At 42.2% G+C, this 19441-nt stretch overlaps 1 protein-coding gene across 1 annotated transcript in view; it reads left to right on the top strand.

Annotated features, from left to right (window-relative positions):
- RTTN (rotatin) overlaps positions 1 to 19441 on the top strand; it is a 177003-nt gene that overhangs the window by 122648 nt on the left and 34914 nt on the right. The window contains exons 31-35 of the mRNA XM_019634351.1: positions 1683 to 1875; positions 2824 to 2914; positions 6063 to 6216; positions 8749 to 8886; positions 11956 to 12173. Of these exons, the coding sequence (XP_019489896.1) occupies positions 1683 to 1875; positions 2824 to 2914; positions 6063 to 6216; positions 8749 to 8886; positions 11956 to 12173 (794 nt within the window). The remainder of the gene's footprint in view (positions 1 to 1682; positions 1876 to 2823; positions 2915 to 6062; positions 6217 to 8748; positions 8887 to 11955; positions 12174 to 19441) is intronic.

The raw sequence follows: 19441 nt of genomic DNA, 5'->3' as shown, positions 1-19441 counted from the left end.
CTATACATAGAAATAACTGGGATAATTCTCTCCAGATAAAATATAAAAATTATATTGAATGTATTGAATGAGTTTGAATTTCTTAAATGCGATGCTCTTCCCCCTTTACTGGTATTCTTTCCTTCTGTATGGTTGCCCTAGAAATGCTGAAGACACGTGATGCATATTTTGTCAATAGTATTTAAATTTTTCCCTTAAAACTATTTGAACTATTTCTGTGGAATTACCTAAACTGAATTTTCCCAGTTTTATTTGGTTTCAAATATCAAATCTTCCTTGATGATATATAGTCCCAAAGAGCCCCCCCCCCAAAAGGTAATTCATTAATTACAGAGGGAAAAGTGATCACTTACAATGGAGAACATAATAGACAGCACCTTCATCAAATGGTCAAAGTTACCACCACCAATAGTGGGACAGATGGGAGCCGTGATTCTCCTGATGTGTTGTACTGAGCACCTGATCATGAGCAAACACCACACATCAGATGTTCTGCAAAGCAGCTGGCCTGTGTTCCTCACAGAATATCAGGGTCTGAAGACTGAGCCGGTCTGAGGAACCTTCCAGTTTAGAACCCAAAGACATGACAGCTAAAGGCAAAGTGTGACCCTGAGTTGGAGCCAACAAGAAAAAGAACTTTTTCCTTTGCGATAAAGGACAGTAGTGGGACAATATGCAGCATGTGGAAAAGGTCTATAGATTAGATAAGGCCACCAGATCCGTGTTAATTTCCTAGTTTTGATGACTGTACTGTGATTACCAAAGACAGAGTCCCTATTTAGGAGATTAATTTAGGGTTAAAGGGGCATTAATCTGCAACTTACAAATAGTTCATAAGAAGGTAGGTAGATAGCTAAAATGTGCTAAAATATTATTAGTTAGGGACCTGGGTGAATGTATATGGAATTCTGTATTTTCTGTAATTCTGAATTTATTCAAAATGCAGTATTTCTTTACAGAAGACATGAGGAGGGAGGGTCGCGAAGGCTGGCCTCAGGCAGACGCGCTTCCCTTTAGCAAGCCCCTGCTCAGTCTTCTCGGAGAGGCCCACGGTCCCATAGCTTCAGTTTGAGCCCTGGAGTCTCTGGAAAGTGAAAGTTTCTCAGAGCTCACCTGGTAGTGACCCTGGCCCATCCCTGAGTACACCTGACCGGTACTGGTTTGAGGGTGATTTTGCTTCGTTGGCCAACCTGCTTACTGTGCTTGTACTTACGCTACATGCAGAAATGTTTCTTGTATTATGGGTGTTGCCCCAGATCCCATGGGAAGTGTTCATTAATGTATGGTATGTGCACCTTATTATTTTTCAAAATTCCAAAATATTTTGAATTTTGAAACAGTTCTGGCCCCCAGAGTTGCATAAGGATTGTGGACTGTCTGTTTGTTCCTCAGCGTCTGACTGCTTGGACACAAAACTCGCACCCAAGGCAGACACACGTGTGCACGTGCACACACATGCACACACACATGCACAATGGACACACACGTGCACACACACACACACATAGTGGGGAGGGGGTGTCCAGATCAGGGCTGTGATCAGGTGACCACTCACAGAATTCCCCAGCCACCTCTCTTGGGCATGTTCAGGGCCTCCCTCTGATTGTCAGCACTTAGGAAGATGGTACGTAACCACGAGGTAAACAGCATAGTGACGTGTGTATGCTCATCTTCAATACTAGGTCAGCACGAGACCGCCTGCCCACGGCTTGCTCACGACCCGTGCCTGGCTGCCCCTGTGCCCAGACAGTGTGTCCTGGTCACCCCGCCTCTCCTTTCTGCCGTGTGCAGCCTCCTCGACAGCCTCTTGGTGGTCGCTCCAAAGGACACGGCAAATGCGGTCCGACACGCTCGGCTGGTGGAGCGCCTCTGCAGGTAAGAGATGAGCACTCCCAGAGGCAGGCCGTGGGGCTGTGCTGCGCAGGCTCCGGTCACGGCTCGGCGCGAGACTTCACACGGACCGGCTGTGTCTTTATCCCGTTTAGGCTCGTTCGGCTGCAGGCTTGGCTTTGCCACAACTGCCTTGCGGCTTTTATTTCAGATCTATTAAACCGCTTGTATTGGTTTGTTGTATTGACTGGGAAGGCCCCCCCCCTCAAAAAATCCTGATTTTTGTAAATGTAGAGGTTCTAAACCTTATTTGTCCTCCCCACATTTAAGGAATATTCGGTCCCCTTGGTCATTCCAAATGCAAGTGAAAGAGTTTGGGGATTTATCTCCCTCGTGGTCATACCAGAATAATGCCCATGGTTGAAAAATCATTTAAAAAATTCATTGGGAGTTATTTAGTTATGGGAGACTGAACTTTTTATTGCAAAGTATTCTGGTAAAATTTAGGGAAATCATGACTTCGTTCTTTCAGCGTCTAATCCTAATAAGCCCCTGACACAAGCCTTTCTGATTTTGTCATTGGTTCTATGCTGTGTGCAAAAGGCCTTTGGTGTTGAACTCAGTGCACCTGAAGGTCTGATTATGGGCATTCGCTCACTGGTGTCAGCCCTGGGGAAGCCAATTTGAATCTCTGGAGTGGCATTGGCAACGCCTACCTGGTGGGGTTAGTGTGAAGATGAAAAGTGATGCTTTTAATACAGTTTCATGAGGTAGTTTTTCTTAGCGTTCTTCCCACATGTATCTAATAAGGTTTTTCCCTGCGTTGGGAGGTATTATAGGATACCTTTTCATCAACATTTATCGTCTTTATTTATAAAAATCTTTTCTCTTGAATTCTATTCAAGATGACATTCAAACTTCAGGCTCTGCTCTGTTGATCTTTAATTTGAAGCCCACTAATCATCGAAAGGCTTTTCTCTCTGTGCTTCACAGCGTTGCTGATGCCACCCTCATAGAGACCCGCGTCCAGGAGCTCCGGGCCCCACTGCCTTCGTCACCGCCCGCTGAACACACCCAGGCTCAGGTGAGGGGCTCACGTCTCCCTGTGGGCTCACGTCTGTGTGTCTGTTTGCTGTAAGTGGCAGAAACATAAACTCTGCTGAGGGTGTACTAGCCATAGGAGAGGGGGAAATCTCTCAGGATATACACGGGATGATGAGGCTGTTTCAAATTGGCAGCTTAACATTTCAGTGAGACACCTTTGCATGGTAGAAAAGAGCAGTGGGGTTTGAAGACCTAGATTCTGTTCCTGATTCCATCATTAACCAGCTATAAATGTTTAACCAGATATCTTTGAGCACCATATTAAAAAACGGGGGCATTGTATAGCCCCCCCTTTCCCTTCTGTGATTTTAGGCTATCTCTGTCATTTTCACCCACATTGGGGTAGGTAAAATACTTAGTGACTAAGTTCGGTGTAGTTTCAAAACCCGGTCTAATAAGAATACATTAATTTTTGTTCCTTCACAGTTATTTTTAAGTTCTGGCCTGTAGCTACAGTCTGTCTGTAAGGTATGCTTAACAGTTGCTAATACACAGGTTACCTCAAAATCAAATTTTAAGAAGGGCTACAAGATTCACTTTGGGGTGATGATTAAAGGTGGGCTAGCCCAGTGTCTCTTGCTTTGTGGTGTCTTCTTTGAGTTCTGTGAACAAGGCAGACCCCCTGTTACAAGGCTGGGAGATGCTGTGCGCGTCACCTTGGAAACAGGTGTCCCAGTGCAGTGTTTTCATTTGTGACTGTGCTGATTCGCATAATGGCGATTTCCTCCGTTTTTCTGTCTGTCCAGCCAACAGTCTGTATCGAGGCCCTACCGCATATCAGGATCTTCCTTAAGGGAATAAAGCTAAGATCCTTCCCTCAAGTGGGGTAGCAGATCATGAGCAAATCCACATATGTCTGATGACGTCTCAGATAGACATCTAAGGAGAAAAATTAAAGCACGGGACAGTGTGGGGAGGGGAGGGTTTCTCCACGGAAGGCGGTCAGGAGAGGGCCTTTCAGACAGCGACGCGTGACCTGAAGAAGTGAGGAGGCTGGTCCTATGGGACATAGCAGGGCCCGGGATTGGGGTCTGTTGGCCTTTCCGGGGACAGCAAGGAGGCCAGAGTAACTGGAGCCGAGCCTGTGAGAGGAGGTGAGGGCAGAGGCACGGTGGGTACCGTGAAGGCAGGGCTGGCCGTGGCTTCCTGAGCGCCGAGCACAGTATCTGGCTGTGGCAGGTGCTCATTCAGGGCTCGTGGGATGGATGGAGAGGTACAGTAATACACATTTATGGGGTGCTCGCTTGTGTGCATTTATGTCATCCTCAAGACAGTCCCATGAAGTGTCACAGCGGCCTCATTTTATAGAGGAAATGACTGGAGTCCGGAGATGAGTAACTTGTCCGGGGCTCGCCACACAGTCAGAGGCAGACCCAGGATTCCAGCCCACGCAGGGAGTTCCAGGTGAAGCCCACACTAACCATGGCACTGCCTGGTCTCATGTAGGCTAATTGCTTCTTGGCTGTTTTTCCTTACACGAGATCATTCATTCATTCCAGAAAAATCCTGGAGCCTGTGCTCTGCCAGATGGTGTGGTAGATGCTAGTAAGTTGTACATCTAAACAAAGCAAACACAGCCCCGCCCACATGATGTCTATGTTCTGGTGCAGGAGACAGTAAACGGCCATTAAAATGTAAAGTATTTTATTACGCGGGGACAAGTGGTAGGGACAGAAATAAATGACGATGGGTACAAGTGGGGGAGGTTGTTGGTTTTTGATGAGGTGGTCAGAAAAGGCCTCGTGAAGGTGAGGTTTGAGCAGAGACCTGAGGCAGGAGGAAACAGGTGCGGGTGGTCTGGGCAGAGTGTGGACGCAGAACTCACCGTGACCTTCCTGTCAGCCACAGGTGCCTGTGTGCTGAAGTATGTGGCTGCTTAGGGTTCTGGTTTTCTCAAGAAAGCTTTTCAAACATAAAGAGCTCCTTTGTGAACTATATCAATATTTTATTAAATCTTTAATATGGTAATTCACAAAAGAATCTTGAACAATTCAGCGGTCCCCTCTCTCTAATGTTCCTTATCTGCTCTCCTTTTCCATGGTTTATGTATTTGTGACAGCACTTCATACATCCAGAGATCAGCCTTGCTGGAAGTTCAATAGTGTGGAATTTGAAGGGATCACATGAAGATTTCACAGCAACGAGGAAACTAAGTTTTACATTTTACCCAAGAGGAGAAGTGTAGAGCCATCTGCATGTTTATGTAATTTCACTGGGCAGATTAAATGAAGGGGGGAGACATATGCATTAGAAGTAGTACAGAACTATTTTGGAGTAGTCTGAGGCCATTTATGTTAGAGGCACATATCCCTCCGCGAATGCATAACAGCCCCTAACTTGCACCCCCACAGAAGAACACAATGGGAGGAAAAAAGTGTGTGCGTGTGTGTCTGTGTGTGTGTGTGTGTGGGGGGGTGTAATTGATAAATGAGACGTCACAGCCTTTTCTTTATTACTTATCCAGGGAATTATTTTTTTAAGTACTTTTGCCAGTTAATATTGTTATAATATTAGTATAAAGCAACATTCCAGAGATTTTATTGGTAATAGGGGAGACTGAATTTTTCTTTGATAATTAAGAGTAGTATTTTTATGCTGAAGGCTAGTTGAGGGCAAACATGGAACAATTTGCATTTTATTTGTAGCAATAAGTAGGCTATTAGGCTAGCTTTTCCTACCACCCATCTGTGCCCTTTGAAGAGTATTTTGTAATCTTTCTTTCTTTCTTTACAAAATTGTAGGCTTTATGGCTTTGGAATGCCATTTCCTGCTTCTTCCAGAATGTTGATTCTACAATATAGCTACTTGAAAAATTATATTTATAAGCCTTTATAAGGCTTTCTTTCTCTGAATAGAATTCAAAATTTGGCTTTGAAAATATTACTTGGTTTGGTATTATTATGGTTGACGGTGTTAGTATGGCCATTAATGACACGCTTATGAGAAAAATAATGCTTTGTTTGCTATGTATTCATTTCATGTCTTTAAAAATTACAATTAATAATAATCTTTGTATTAAGTTACAAAGAAGTGACCGATGCTAATGTGTAGTAAAGTACAATGCTTTGTCAGTGAGGTGGCCTTCTCATGAGATCTGTGTGTTTGACGTCGTCTGCTTTGTCCCATAGGTGTCCTTCCTCCTTGAGTACCTGTCCTCCTTGTTTAGGCTTCTGCAGTCATGTTTACTGGTCGATCCTGACCTTGTGCTGCAGGATGAGCTTCTGAAACTGCTCACCACAAACATCATTGGCACCCTCACCACATGCGCCAAAGATCTATTAGGTAAGCTTTATTGGTTTAGGGTGGAAGTAAATAATACTGGGGAAGAAAAATCTTGCTCTGCACCAGACGTTCACGTCAGGGTCACATTTGACATTTGTGTTCTTTGCCAATATTTTGGAATGTTTTATGATGAGCTTTATAGTTCGGGTGTTGTAAGTGGTTCCAGGAGACCATTTGAGGTTAGTGTGTAGTATCGTAAAGGACCATCTCCTGTGCTGTCAGCTTAAATGAGGGTGAAGTGCTTCGTGTAATGTTAGAAAGTACAACGAGTTTTCGGTGTTAATTATTCTTATAGACTGTGGCTAAGGCCAGATGACGTGCTAGTAACTCATTTGCAATAACAAGGATAAGCAAGCCTTGCACATAATATCAAACATTTCCTAAGGTCTGAAATAATTGAAAAATAAACTGATGAAAAGTTGAATATAGTGCTTAGTAGCAGAAAATTAAACCAATGTAGGATCTTTATCAAGATTAACATGATAATTGTCTAAAATAGTTTATAATGAAGTAAATCATTTGGTAATTGTCTTTGCCTGTCAATTCATTCTTATGTAGTCCTTTGAATTTTATGGATTTGCTTGATTTTTAGGTCTGGTAAGTGAAATGTTTTATGATGCTCAGCAAAGCCAGTCCTCAGTGTCTCATCAGGGTTAAAAATCATCCCAGTGCTAGAAGCTCAGGAATTCTTTACTTGGAAATTTTATAAGCAGCAGTGATGTCCTAACTGAGCTAATTAGATTAGGTCAGGCCATGCATTCTCTGCAAGGGTGAAAGCACCCCCTAAGGAACAGAAATTGACTCTTAGGGGTAAGAGGCAGGGGAAAATATCCTAGCTGTTACAATGGTTTGTGGCCCCCCCAAAGCTCAACTCTACCCAGTGACATCTTAGTCCTTAGTCCTTAATTTCTCTTGTTGGGTTTTCTTGGGTATCACTGGAGAAGCATTGACGTTGAACCCATGGAAGATACACAAGAAATGTGCAAGATCAACAATAAAAGATTGATGGTTGTGACTGGAGGACTTTAGAGTCAATGCTTGACCTCAGAGTCACAGGGCGAGAGGTAGCCTGCACTTCTTGGCCGTGGGCTGCCTTGTGGATGTTTTTATTGATTCTGTTGCTTTTGTGTGTGACTTGGGCTTTGAGAATTAAAAATCACATACAAAAATTCTCTATATTTTATTTAATTACATAAAATCATTTAACTTATCATTAATTATGTCAAGTGCTGAAAAGGAAACTGTCAGTGATATCTGAATGTATATCTAGTAAGTGGTTAAAAGTTATTTTCTCATATCTAGCAGAAGTTAAAAGTTCACTGAAATATTTTTTAAAAAGTTAAATTTTTTTCTGGAAAAATAAAAGTTGAATAATTTTATATAGAATTGATTATATTTCTAGTATATGTATTTGTGCGATTTGCAATTTTCATATATAATTTGCTACATTTTAATGTATGTGAATAAATAAGTTACATTAGAAGTTATTCAGCAAGCACAGTTATAAAGTCAAATGTTAATAGCTTTTGAATTTTTAATTTAACTTCAAACTTAAATATTTTATTTGGTTCTTTTAAGCCTGTATTGAATATAATCACTTTACACTTACTCTTTTTACATGTAAAATACAGATATATAGATAATACATAAACAGATACATGCTATCTGTGAAATTAACATTTCATCGGGATGGGGATGAGAAAACATGTCTAAAAAGACACGCATGGAGCCTATAATAACAAAACGGCTGAGAAACACTGAGAATTGTTACAATCCAAGCTCCCTGGAAGGTACTGTTTTCAGGTGCCTCACGGGTGCCGACGAACCCCGAGACGAGTCCTGCGGTGTGCGTGGTGATGGAGTTTGACGAAAGCTGGCAGATGCTGACGGAGAAGGCAGCCCTAAGACTGCGGCTGCCGTGCTCTCCCGTTTGCCGAGTAGAGGAGGGAGAAGCGGTCCTCACCCCGGAGGGTTACTGCCTGCGTCAGCCCTGGCAGCACTGCAACGCCCTCTTGTGTCCAGCTCCCTTGTGCGGCGATGCTCTTCCTGGTCCCTCGAGGAAGTTCTCTGCTGCCGTGACCGTGACCGTGGCACATTGTCTGTCCCTGCCATCCCTGCGCACAGCCGCCGAGGGCGTAAAGGAAACAGGAGGAACTTGGCTTTTATAGAAGTCACCCAAGCAGTGACTTGTTTTTACGATGGTTTGTAACTGGTTTACAGTACGTAGTTCTGAAGTTAGGATTTAATATTCAGTTTGTCACACTTTCTGTGTGTTGTTGAATATAACTTAATGTGTGAGTGTATATTTATTTGTTTGTAGGAGGGTGGAGGGGAGATTTCTTTAAGAAGCAATGGAAAAGAATAATTGAAGTACATTTTGGATTATGCCAAAGTACTACATTTCTCTTCATTTGACAAGTGCATACCTCTTATTTTAAGTGTAATGAAGTGTCTGGTGAGTTTTGTACTTTAAAAGGTTCTTTTTGTCTTTGTGTTAATTAATAACTTAAAATGTTCTGATTAATTTTATAGATGTAGAGTTAATATCGGCATTTTATCAGACATGGACACACTTATTTAACCTGCTGGCCACACTCCTGAGGAAAGCTGCCTCTGCCTCGCTCCCATCCGTGACGACGGGGCTGGCCGAGCACTGGGTGGCGGTGACCGGTAAGCGGACACGCTCCCGCTCCCCAGGCTTGGGGTTCTGCTGCTAATGAAAAAGAAAAGTTAAGATAAGCATTATTTACGACTTTAGATCTAGTATATTCTCTAAAATTAAGTATTTATGGCATGGCCTATGAAAGAGATACCAGGCACTCGCTTTGAGATTTTGCAGTGTTCTTGAGGAGCCTAAAAAGTGTATTTTTGAAAAATTGAAACACATTTCAAGATACCATAAAAACAGGTAAGAGAAGCCTGTGGTGTAATGATGACACATATGACAAGGTTATAAAACAATGAGGCAGATTTTCTTACGTTAGCGTAAGAACCACTCTCTTTCCTCACATGTGTGCACGCACTGGAAGTGGGTGACTCTGCACATCTCAAGGCCTGTGTGCACGATAACATGGAAAGTTACAAAAACTAGTATCTTATCTCAAGACACGAGGATTTTCTTATGGCACAGAAATCTCAGGAGTACAGTGTGGTTAATTATTTTTATGTTTTCCTTATAATAGTTGCCCGCTAGAATAAACAAATTATTATTTTTTAATAAATGATATTTTTAAATGTCTTGCATTTTTCAGTTTCTTCGAAATTTTAACATAGTAGGAAGCCTCTTTTTTTTTTTTTAAGATTTTATTGGGAAATTGGGGGAGGGAACAGCTTTGGGGAATTGGGGAAGGGGAACAGACAAGTTGCTGTCCTTTTGTTCTTCAGTCTAGTTGTGGAGGACGTTGCTTCACTGGCCCATGTTGGCACCATCATTGCGCTCTTCCCGGGTGAGCCAGATCGGTTGCCAGCCATTGGACGGCCACTCACGCTGGCTGCCAGCCACTCACGGTAGCTTATGGCAGCCCCACTGCAGCCTACACCATCACTGGCCTCTCACAGCAGCCCAGCTCCAGGTCGAGCTGTTGTTCAGCATCTTAGCTGTAGAGGGCAGTGTCACTGGCCCTCATGTGGGATCCGAACCAGCAGCTCTGCTGCTCAGAGCTCACACTTCCAAGCCAACTCTTAACCAATGAGCCACTTGGCCGGCCCCAGGAAGCCTTTTTTTATAGCAATGATTATAAATAAAATTTCTGTTACATTTTTTTAAATAACCAGTTTAAATGTATTCAGAATTGAGTTTAAGTTTCCAAGTTATCGCTAATTCATTTGACTTTTTTTCACGTTTTATTTTATATAGTCATTCTGTAAATTAGATATATGATACATTTTGTAATCAGAGTGAGAGTTTAGTAAGACTTATGGGGAAATAACACGTTGAACAAGAAACACAATTGGTAGGTAGCTGGATATAGAAGTTCTGATTTATCCTAAGGGGAAATATATCCATTTAGAGATCATTATTTTGTTAAAAGAGATTAAAATGGAAAGAGATTGATTGAGAAAGTGATTGAAATTGAGATTTTCTTCTTGGGCTGTGTTGGGGAGGGATAGTCTTATAAAGCAAGATGCTTTATGGGATTCATATGAGACATCCAAGTCACTGGTCACACTTGGTCCACTGCCTGTTTTGACAAACAGTTTTATAGGAATATGGCCACACTGACTCATTTACTTACTGCTCAGGGCTGCTTTCATGTCATGATGGTGGAGTTGAATAGTTGTGACAAAGGCCTATGACCCACAAAGCATAAAATGTTTATTTACTCTCTGGCCCTTTGCAGGGAAAGTTTGTTGACCCCTGATTTAAGCCTGTTGATCTAACCCTATTTTCCTAGCGATGAAATAAACATACTACATTCAAATCTATACAACACACACATGCAGTTCTATATAATAATGGTGCCAGTCAAAAACTACCTACTACATAAACAGTTAGCTTTGGTAATAGTCATGTTAATGAAAACATAGCTAATAAAAATGATTATTGGTATTCCTTGCCATGGAGTTACTTGTTTTTCATCCCCATACACATCTAAAATATCATAAGGTCACTCTGTAACTTACATTGTCTATAACAGTATTTTCTCAAAGTTGACTAATATTTAGACGTAAATGAACATAATTCTCCTGAAACCCCATGCTGACTAAATTATTTTTCTTACATTACTTAAGAACATAAGAATTCCTATAATCTAAATCTAGATATAACCAGAAATTCTCTGGTTATTAACTCAAACACAAGTATGAATCCAAAATAATATAAAAAAATAAAACAAAATTATAAACCAGCGCTATCAAATTAATAAAATTAATGTAATGCAGCAAATGTGCTTTTGATGATTAGATGAGCTCAGTTCTCACAACAGGAAATGAATGGCCGATTCAGTGCAGATTCTTTTGCGTTGGTTCGCCCGTCTTTCCCGCTCGATTATATCTGCAGATGGGTTCATCACCACTCTTACCCTGTGCCTGAGCTGCCACGACACCCTTCTTCCCCATCGTGCCGACGCTGTACACTAATCCTGCTTTAAGTAGTTTGGCATCAACTTGCTGGATGCAGAAACACAGTCACACTTACAAGGTGGTAATCTAGGTAATCCAGACTATAGTCACATTACTTTTTTTTTTTTTTTTCAGCTGAGCCATCCTGCTACCTGTTGGCAGCTCAGCGGCAACTCAGCTTGGGCTGGACATCGAACCACTGTTGCTCAGAGCTCGCACTCTTGCGCGAGCTCTTAACCAACTGAGCCACTTGGCCAGCCCTAGTTACATTACTTTTTTTTAGATTAGCACTGAAATAGAAATGAAGAAGTTGAAAACTCTAGAGACTGTAGATCCCAGTAGATCCCAGAGGGATCAATGCTCATCTGTACATAGTCCTCTTATTTTGGGTCTTAGCCAATATTGTGTATAAGTGCATTTGTACATGTGTGTGTACGCACATATACATTCATATAAAAAAGAGCTCATATAAAAAAGAAAATGAAAAGGAAGTAGATTCCTTGATTCATTATGTTGTCTTAGTACCGTTTAATTACTTTGAAACACAGGAGTTATTCTTGTGATAGCTGAACCATTGGTAGCGTGACTTCACTAGAAATTACTCAGATCAATCTGCCTGACTTCTGTTACTTTGAGGAAACTTCCAAACATTTACATACGGAATTCTTCTTCTTCTAGACATGCTCTGCACATGTGTGGGGCTGGCTGCCACGTGCCCCACCCTGTGCACTGCCAGCCTGCAGTTCCTCTCTGTCCTCTTGGCTGAAGAAGCAAAAAGGTGTCTTCGGGAAAAGGATAAAACAAATTCATGCCGCAGTCCAACAATCGCTTCACTTCTGGATAAATCTCAGGAAAATCAGAAATCTCTAGAAAAATTGAATGGAATAATTATTCAGGTACGTGATTTCTTGATTTTTTAAAACTTTCAGTCTTGGTCTTGTAAAAATTTTTTTCAATCATTTGAATTAAAAAATAATTAATGCTCATTTTGACCATTTATGTAATAGAAGAGTATGTAAAGTTAAATTAACCATCTCCTCTCTTGTCCAATCCCTCTGATGTTGACCAGAATATGATTTAAAATTCAGAATGAACTATTAATAATATAAGTCCAGCAGTTTATCAAAATAGTGTGTCATATCATGACCAAATGGGTGCATTTCAGGAATGCAGGTATAATTCTTAATTTATTGCCATTTTAATGACAGTTTGCATCTTTGGAAATATATTCAGCTCAGTGACATTTGATTTCTAGAAATAAACTACATACAGAGGGTGACAAAAAAATGTATACACATTTTAAGAAAGGAAAAAACTATTAAAATTGTAATACTTAATGTATACCGATAACAAAAGATGAATACAAGTCATATGTATACATATTTTTGGCATCCCCAGTATATTTAAGGTGGTTATGTCTTTAGAGGTAGGCAGACCTGGTTGTCACATTTGTGCGAAATTGTCCCCTTTCCAAGCCCTGATGCCTATTTTATCTTTTAACTTGTTTTTCCATTCCTAAAACATGAATCAATATTTTTGTTTCATCAAAAAAACATTCTGAAATCACTAAAGTATTATTATTTCATGAACAGATTAACAATGAAAAAAACAACAAAAAACTAGAAGTGTTTCCTAAGTTGCAGAATTATTTTTCACAAATAGGAATATTCCTAGATTTTTTTCAGTATTCGGAATCCTCCCTGTGAATAATCATGTGGCTTCCTGATTTTGTCTTCTCACTGGAATGGGGGAAGGGGTGGGCTTGCACAGGGGAGGATTGGTTTGTGCGTTTTACAGACAGGACGTCCTTCCTGGCCGCTGACTTGTAAAAGGCCTCTTTGCTGCTCAGGATTTGGGGATGTCTGCCTTTTTCTGCCTGAGAGTCACCGTTGTACAGATCTTTCTGGCCTGACCTTGTGCGTTTGCATAGCAGCCCTGATGATGCTGGAGTTCAGACGAGGCTGGTGGGGCCAGGGGCTCCAACCTGCCTGAGAAGGCGGGCCTGGGGCTCCGCAGGGTGCTTTTGTCTCCCTGCCCAATGGACTGTTGTTGCCTTTCAAACACTGATAAGAGGTCCCCCAACGTTTTCTCCTCTGGTCCCAGTAGCTCCTTCAGCAACTGGATCTGGAGGGAAAAAGTCCTCAAAGCATTTCCCCAAGTCACTTCTTGGGCGTCCACAGCTTCCCAGTAGCTCACCCCATTCTCACTCCCTCAGCTGTTCCTAGTGTAGAACCCAAACTGGACGCTGGCCCAGTGTTCTCATTCACCCCGATGATTGACAGCCCTATTTTACACTTAAATTCACACCTTCAGAAAGCCCTCTGCCAGCCCCGAGCCACAGCATGAGCAGTCCCTACCTGGCTCTGGGGACCCTCTTCTCCTGGAGGGGCCTTTGCTCTCCTGGTCTTCTCTCTTCAGGGGACTTAAACGACTCGGGGGGGGGCCCCCATCCATTTCCTTCCCCAGCGGGGCGGTGCCTGCCTCCTCCCCTCCCTGCCAGAATGCCGGCAGAACTGGGAGGCGGAACACAGCTCTGACCGGCTCCTGCAGCCAGTCCTCCGGGACCTGGTGGGATTTCAAGGTGTCCCTCACTCAGGCGAAGCCTCGGCGTCTGATTTCCCTGCTGTTTTATCTTGCTTGTCGGTGGTGCTGTTTCAAGGAACCACAGTTCGACTTGTGGTAAATGTGGGTCCATGTAGGGGTGACGAACCAGATTAAAATAGTGGATGTAGGAAAAACTGTACCCGGAATTTGCTAAATTTACCTTGCCCTTATTTTTCCCTAATAGTTTCTCATATTACCTATTAGAAAAATTATTGTCTATAATCTTTCTCTGTTACCTCCCGCGGCCCAGGAAAAGGAGCCACAGGGCGCCTCGGTGATTTTCCAAGTGACTGGCTAATTTTCCTCTTCATTTCTTCCAAATTACAAAAGATAGAAAGTACTCTGTGTGGCTATGGATACATTCACCAATTATTTATGCTGCGTTTCCTAATAAATCATACTCTTCTTGTTCATGTAAACAGGTGATGTTAGGAGGGCACAGGCGGGTTTAAGACAAAGAGTCAAGACTCACTGTGAGGAAATGTGTGCCTAATGGAAAATGGATATTAATTAATGAGCTTATTCAACTGCAAACACTATGTTTTCTTTGCTCTGCCTTATGTATGAATCATATATGAATTAAAATATTATTAGAGTTCATTAAACAGCCACACATCGTGTTTCTTAATATACGTCCATGTAGGCTGTGGGTCGCGCCATGTGTTATACGAAGAAAAGTAAACTAGTCTTTAAGTTATCAGAAGAAATAGTGTTCTAAAATTGGTGCCCTTCAAAGGTCTATTTAAATTCTCTGTAAAGTGTGCTAAAACGTGGTAGACGTGTGACTTTAGACATGTCACAGCCTCTTCTGATTCAGCTCTGCAGAATGCAAAACTGAGAGGTCTGTATGGCATTATAGCTAAGCTTCAGCTGTCTCCAGAATTCTCCAATCTTCTAATAAATTATTACACCGTAACTTCAATTAAAATGCCTTGGCAGAGAACCCTTTAAATGGCTGCTTTACAGCATATCCTATCGGGGATATACGTTCAAAGTTTGCTTTTGATACTTACATCTTAAATAATGCATAATTTTATTTTTTCATAATTCCATTTTGAGATGGTTTCAGGGTTTGAATGTTCTCTAAGAAACTATTAGCTGTGTTTTGACCATAAAATATTGAACACACTTGACTTAATGGAGATTTTGCCTTCCCTAGTGAGATACTCAGTACATTTCATTTGCAAATACATAGAAATAACAAGATTAACACTTTATCATGATGAGTTTTGTCGGTAATTGAGATGTCAGATTATTTTTACTCTTTATATTTGCCCTAATATCTAAGGATAGTAATGCAAGGAAACAAACCCTTATGTCACAATTTAGGAGGCATATTTTGCATTAGTGTTTAGTGGGTGGTGAAATTCCATAGTAAATCTGTTAGAGATAAGGCTTATGCATTTGAGACACTGCTGTGTTAATGAATGTTTGCTGTAATTAAAGAGCCTCTTCTTTATCTTAGTACCCTTTGGAGAGAAAGCAGAAAGCCTTGACCTAGAATTCCAAGATCACTTAGTGTACAGAAGGGCTGAGATCAAAAAAGAGCCTAACATCTAAATCACATTGAGTCTTCTGCTTTCTTTCTACCTGTGGTTCACACAGAGACACGTTGTTTCTTGCCCTGATTTATTTTTTGATGCACCCTCCAGTGGCCTGGTTGTCTGTGACTTCAGCTGTTAATGGCCTTGGGGTCTTAGCCTCCACTTCCCGCCTCCAGGCCTCTCCCACTGATGCTCAGAACTGATTGTCAGTCTGCAGCAAGTGCCACGTGGAAATGCATAGGAATTAAACGCTATTCTCTGACCTTCGGTATATGTTGTAAAGTGTGTGGATTTACTCTAGGTTAGTCTTGTTTATTTTTTGTTCGTTTATTTTTAGTTTGGGGCTTTCGTATCAGTTTCACCATGTATATATACATTATAGAATGTTAAACAGTTTTATGTTTTTAATTTTTTTTTACCTAAAGTAGGGTTCTTCTGCCTTCCTGTCTCATTTTCCTCTTCGCAGAGGCGACGCCTTACACCTCTTTTAACTTATTGTTTTCCAGTTTCCCTTCCATGTCTCCAAATAATGTACTTTTATTTCTCTAGCTGGGTTATTCAGTTTGGGACAAGATCTGTTGATTTCCTGTGGAAAATGAGACTGTAACCCTCTTTCCACCCCCCACCCACTTACCCAACCACAGTGGGTTTCTACTCATTTCCCCAATATTATATGTCTTCACGTTGACTAGAGATCACATAGCATGTGGTGTTAAATCCGTGAAAACAATATACAATTAAACGCGTTGGAATGTTAACCTTTCTTTTTCTAAGCTTCATGTTCTTTATCAGCCATCAAATGTCCGCTTGGTGTATTTAGAAATGTCAGAACTTATATCAGCTCCATCCCCCGTAAGAAATCACCCCCAGTTCCTACTGACTTCCTGGTGCCCAGGGTCATTCCTGGACCCTGTTCACCTTCTCCCTGGGGAGTCGCTTTAGCCTCTGCTCTTTTGTGCAGCTTCCTGTGTCCCCCTTTTGGTAGAGGCCGCCCTCCAGCAACTTCCAGAGAAGAGGTGCAGAGGAGGCTTTTTTGAGATGTAGACGTCTGAGCGCCCTCATCTACCCTCACTTTTTTTTTTTTTTTAGCTGAGCCATCCTGCCACCTGTTGGCAGCTCAGCGGTTGCTCAGCTTGGGCTGACTCGAACCGCTGTTGCTCAGAGCTCAAACTCTTGAGTGAGCTCTTAACCAACTGAGCCACTCAGCCGGCCCCCCTCACATTTTAGACTTGGGTCAAGTGAGCGTTCTACGCTGGAAATCGCTCACTGCAGAATTTAGAAGGCGCTGTCTGTTCCCTTGAACTTCTCTTGTTACTGCAGAGAATTCTGAAGCCATGATGATCCCTGGTTTCTCTCTCCTGGAAGTTTGTCGAATCTTTGTCTCCCGTGTTGTACATTTCCTGACGAAGTGCCTAGGCATGGTCTGGGTCTCTTTTATCTCTTGTGCTGGGCTCTCTTGGGGGTTCTTCCCACCTTAATTACCTGACACGTCCACTTTGTGGGCTGTGTATGTTTGCAACATCTGTTAGGTTTTCTTCTTCCTAGAGAGCTTCTCTTTTCTTCTTTTTTCTCTATTTTTGTTTCTGTTTTCTGGTTAGGGGCTCCTCTCAGGTTCTGGTAACCTCGGTTGTCTGCTGTATTTAAACCTGGGAGACTTACAGCAGATTGGAAGCCCTGAGCACAAGTGGAGCAGGTCACCTACCTGCAAGTCGTACTGGGTCGTTTGTGAGTCTGTCTCCTCGAGCGTCTCAGGTTCCCCAGAGAAGAGTGTTCCAGCCTCCTGACTGGAGGGAAAAACCCTACTGTCAAGTGTTTGGAAGCAAAGTAGGAGAAGAGAGCTGGGTATTAGAATTTAATTTGCACAGTTTCACATCATCCTTCCTGTTTTCAATAGAACACCCTCCCCCACAAATGAGCTTGACCTCTGCCAGCATAGAACCCTTCTAATTCATCCTCTTCAGAGACTAAACCTCCAGTCATTGTAAGGGGTGAGGAGGACAGTGGCTCGGCTCACAGAGATTGGTGGGTGGTGGGAAGAATTTGCTCATGTAACTGCTTTTTAGAGATTTTTCAAACAATCATCCTTTATTCTCCAGGGGAGATAAGACATGCAGATATGACATGAGGGTTTCATTGGGTCCTGATTCCAGTAAACCAATTGTGAGAAAACATTTTTGAGCAAAAGAGAAAAATGTAAATTTGGACTGGATATTAGTTAATACCAAAAAACGATTGTTAATTGTGTTAAGCATGATATTGGCTTTATGGTTATGTATACTGGAGTAGGCCATTTTATGATAGCTAATATTTCCTTTAAAATACTTCAGCCAAACATTTTTTAAAAGACAGTATGGAGATTTGTTACTCTGTTTTCTCTTGGGACATATTTGGAAATTTTTATAATGAAAAAATTTTAAACTCATAAATTCAAATGCATTAAGGAAATGTATCAAATGTATAGTCGAATCTTCAAAATGACAAGTAATTTTTCTTTTACGTTAGAGTAAAAAAATTAAGAAATAGATTTTTTGAAAAATGTGTCCTATGACAGGTAAGTGTTATTATAGAAATGAAAGATGGAAAGAACCAGGCACCTGAGGTGGAATGGAGGGAACTGAGGGCGGGAATGTGTCTCCAGAAGAAGAAAGGAGGAATTGGATGACAGTCCTGCTCGGCAGTTTTCCAAGGGCCATTTTAAATAAGTTACACGTATGTCGTATATTCCTTGGTCAATATCAGTGCGTGAACTTGCTATGTGTTACACTAAATGTAGCTTTTCTCGTTAGGTGATGAACCTTGGAGAATAATTGTTGTTCTCAGCCATATTGTAAATTTCTCGTTTAGTCTTATCCACACAACATTCATTTTTTTTTTTNATGGGTAGGAAGCAGGCAGAATTCCCAGATGCAGTGGAAGTGCCATTCTCGGGTCTCAGGGTGACTTCCAGCTGGAGATGGACTCTCTTTCAGCTTCAGCTCCTTTGTTTTTGAAATTATTAGGTTACACAAAATGATCTCGAAAGCACCTTCAGTCCCCATCTCTGATCCTGGTACTGTACCGAAGCCAGTTTGATATAAGGGTGATCAGATGCTGTTTCCGGGGCAGATCAGTCCAATTATTTTTCCTCTGCCCGAATGACGAACTCCTGAACCTTCTCTGCTGCATTGAGTTATAATGAGCCCTGGACACTTAGCAGTGGTGCCTCTCTGTTACTCACGTGCAGACATTAGAAGACGTAGCTGGTGCTGTTGTACCACTGAGCTCTCGAAGGCCTGGTCTCTGTCTCCTCTGCCTGTGTATTGAACCTGGCGCAGGCCATCATTTCAGAGCGCCTTTAGGCCCAGCAGGAAGGAGCGCCCCCAGCATATTCACAGTTTAAAGCACTGTCGTGCGTTGTATCACTCTTGTCAACTCCAGAGCTCCAGGGTCCTGGAGACTGCAGCTGAATGGGAAAAGCCAGGGGTGGGTCCCAGCAGCGCGCCTGGGCCGACAGACGGGCCGTGGGTGTGAGTGACAGCATGCGCAGGGCCCGTGGGCGGCAGCGTACAGTTCACTTGCTGCTTGGGAAATGCTGCTGATATTTCTATAGCTCGCTTCATCCGTGTACTCAGAGTCCTTTACATAAAAGTGTTCAATTTATATTATAAATTCGAGCCCTCACCTTGATTTAAGTGCAGGAGAACCCAAGAAATACGCCAGGGCTATGAAGCCGGGAGAGGGGTGGAACCCTGGGCAGTTAGGAGAGTCAGCGGCCACAGTCCTGGTTCCTCATCAGATGGCACATGGCCATGGTTCCCGCTACCCTGGGCTCCTTCTGGATACTGTCCTTTCGCGCTTGCTTTCTTTCTTTGCATAGAGATTATTCTAGGCTATAAGTTACCTTCTTTCACATACTAAAGAGTTTGGCGGGGTTTTATTTGGGACTGAAATGACTCTGAGTTCGAGTAACAGACCTGTCTCATCTGTAAGTTTACTAGAATGACATGTAGCCCTGGGAAGCCATCTGTGATAATAAG

Source organism: Hipposideros armiger, unplaced genomic scaffold, assembly GCF_001890085.2.
Source record: "Hipposideros armiger isolate ML-2016 unplaced genomic scaffold, ASM189008v1 scaffold_1593, whole genome shotgun sequence".
NCBI classification, from domain to species: Eukaryota; Metazoa; Chordata; class Mammalia; order Chiroptera; family Hipposideridae; genus Hipposideros; species Hipposideros armiger.
This window is presented reverse-complemented; position numbering and strand designations above follow the sequence as displayed.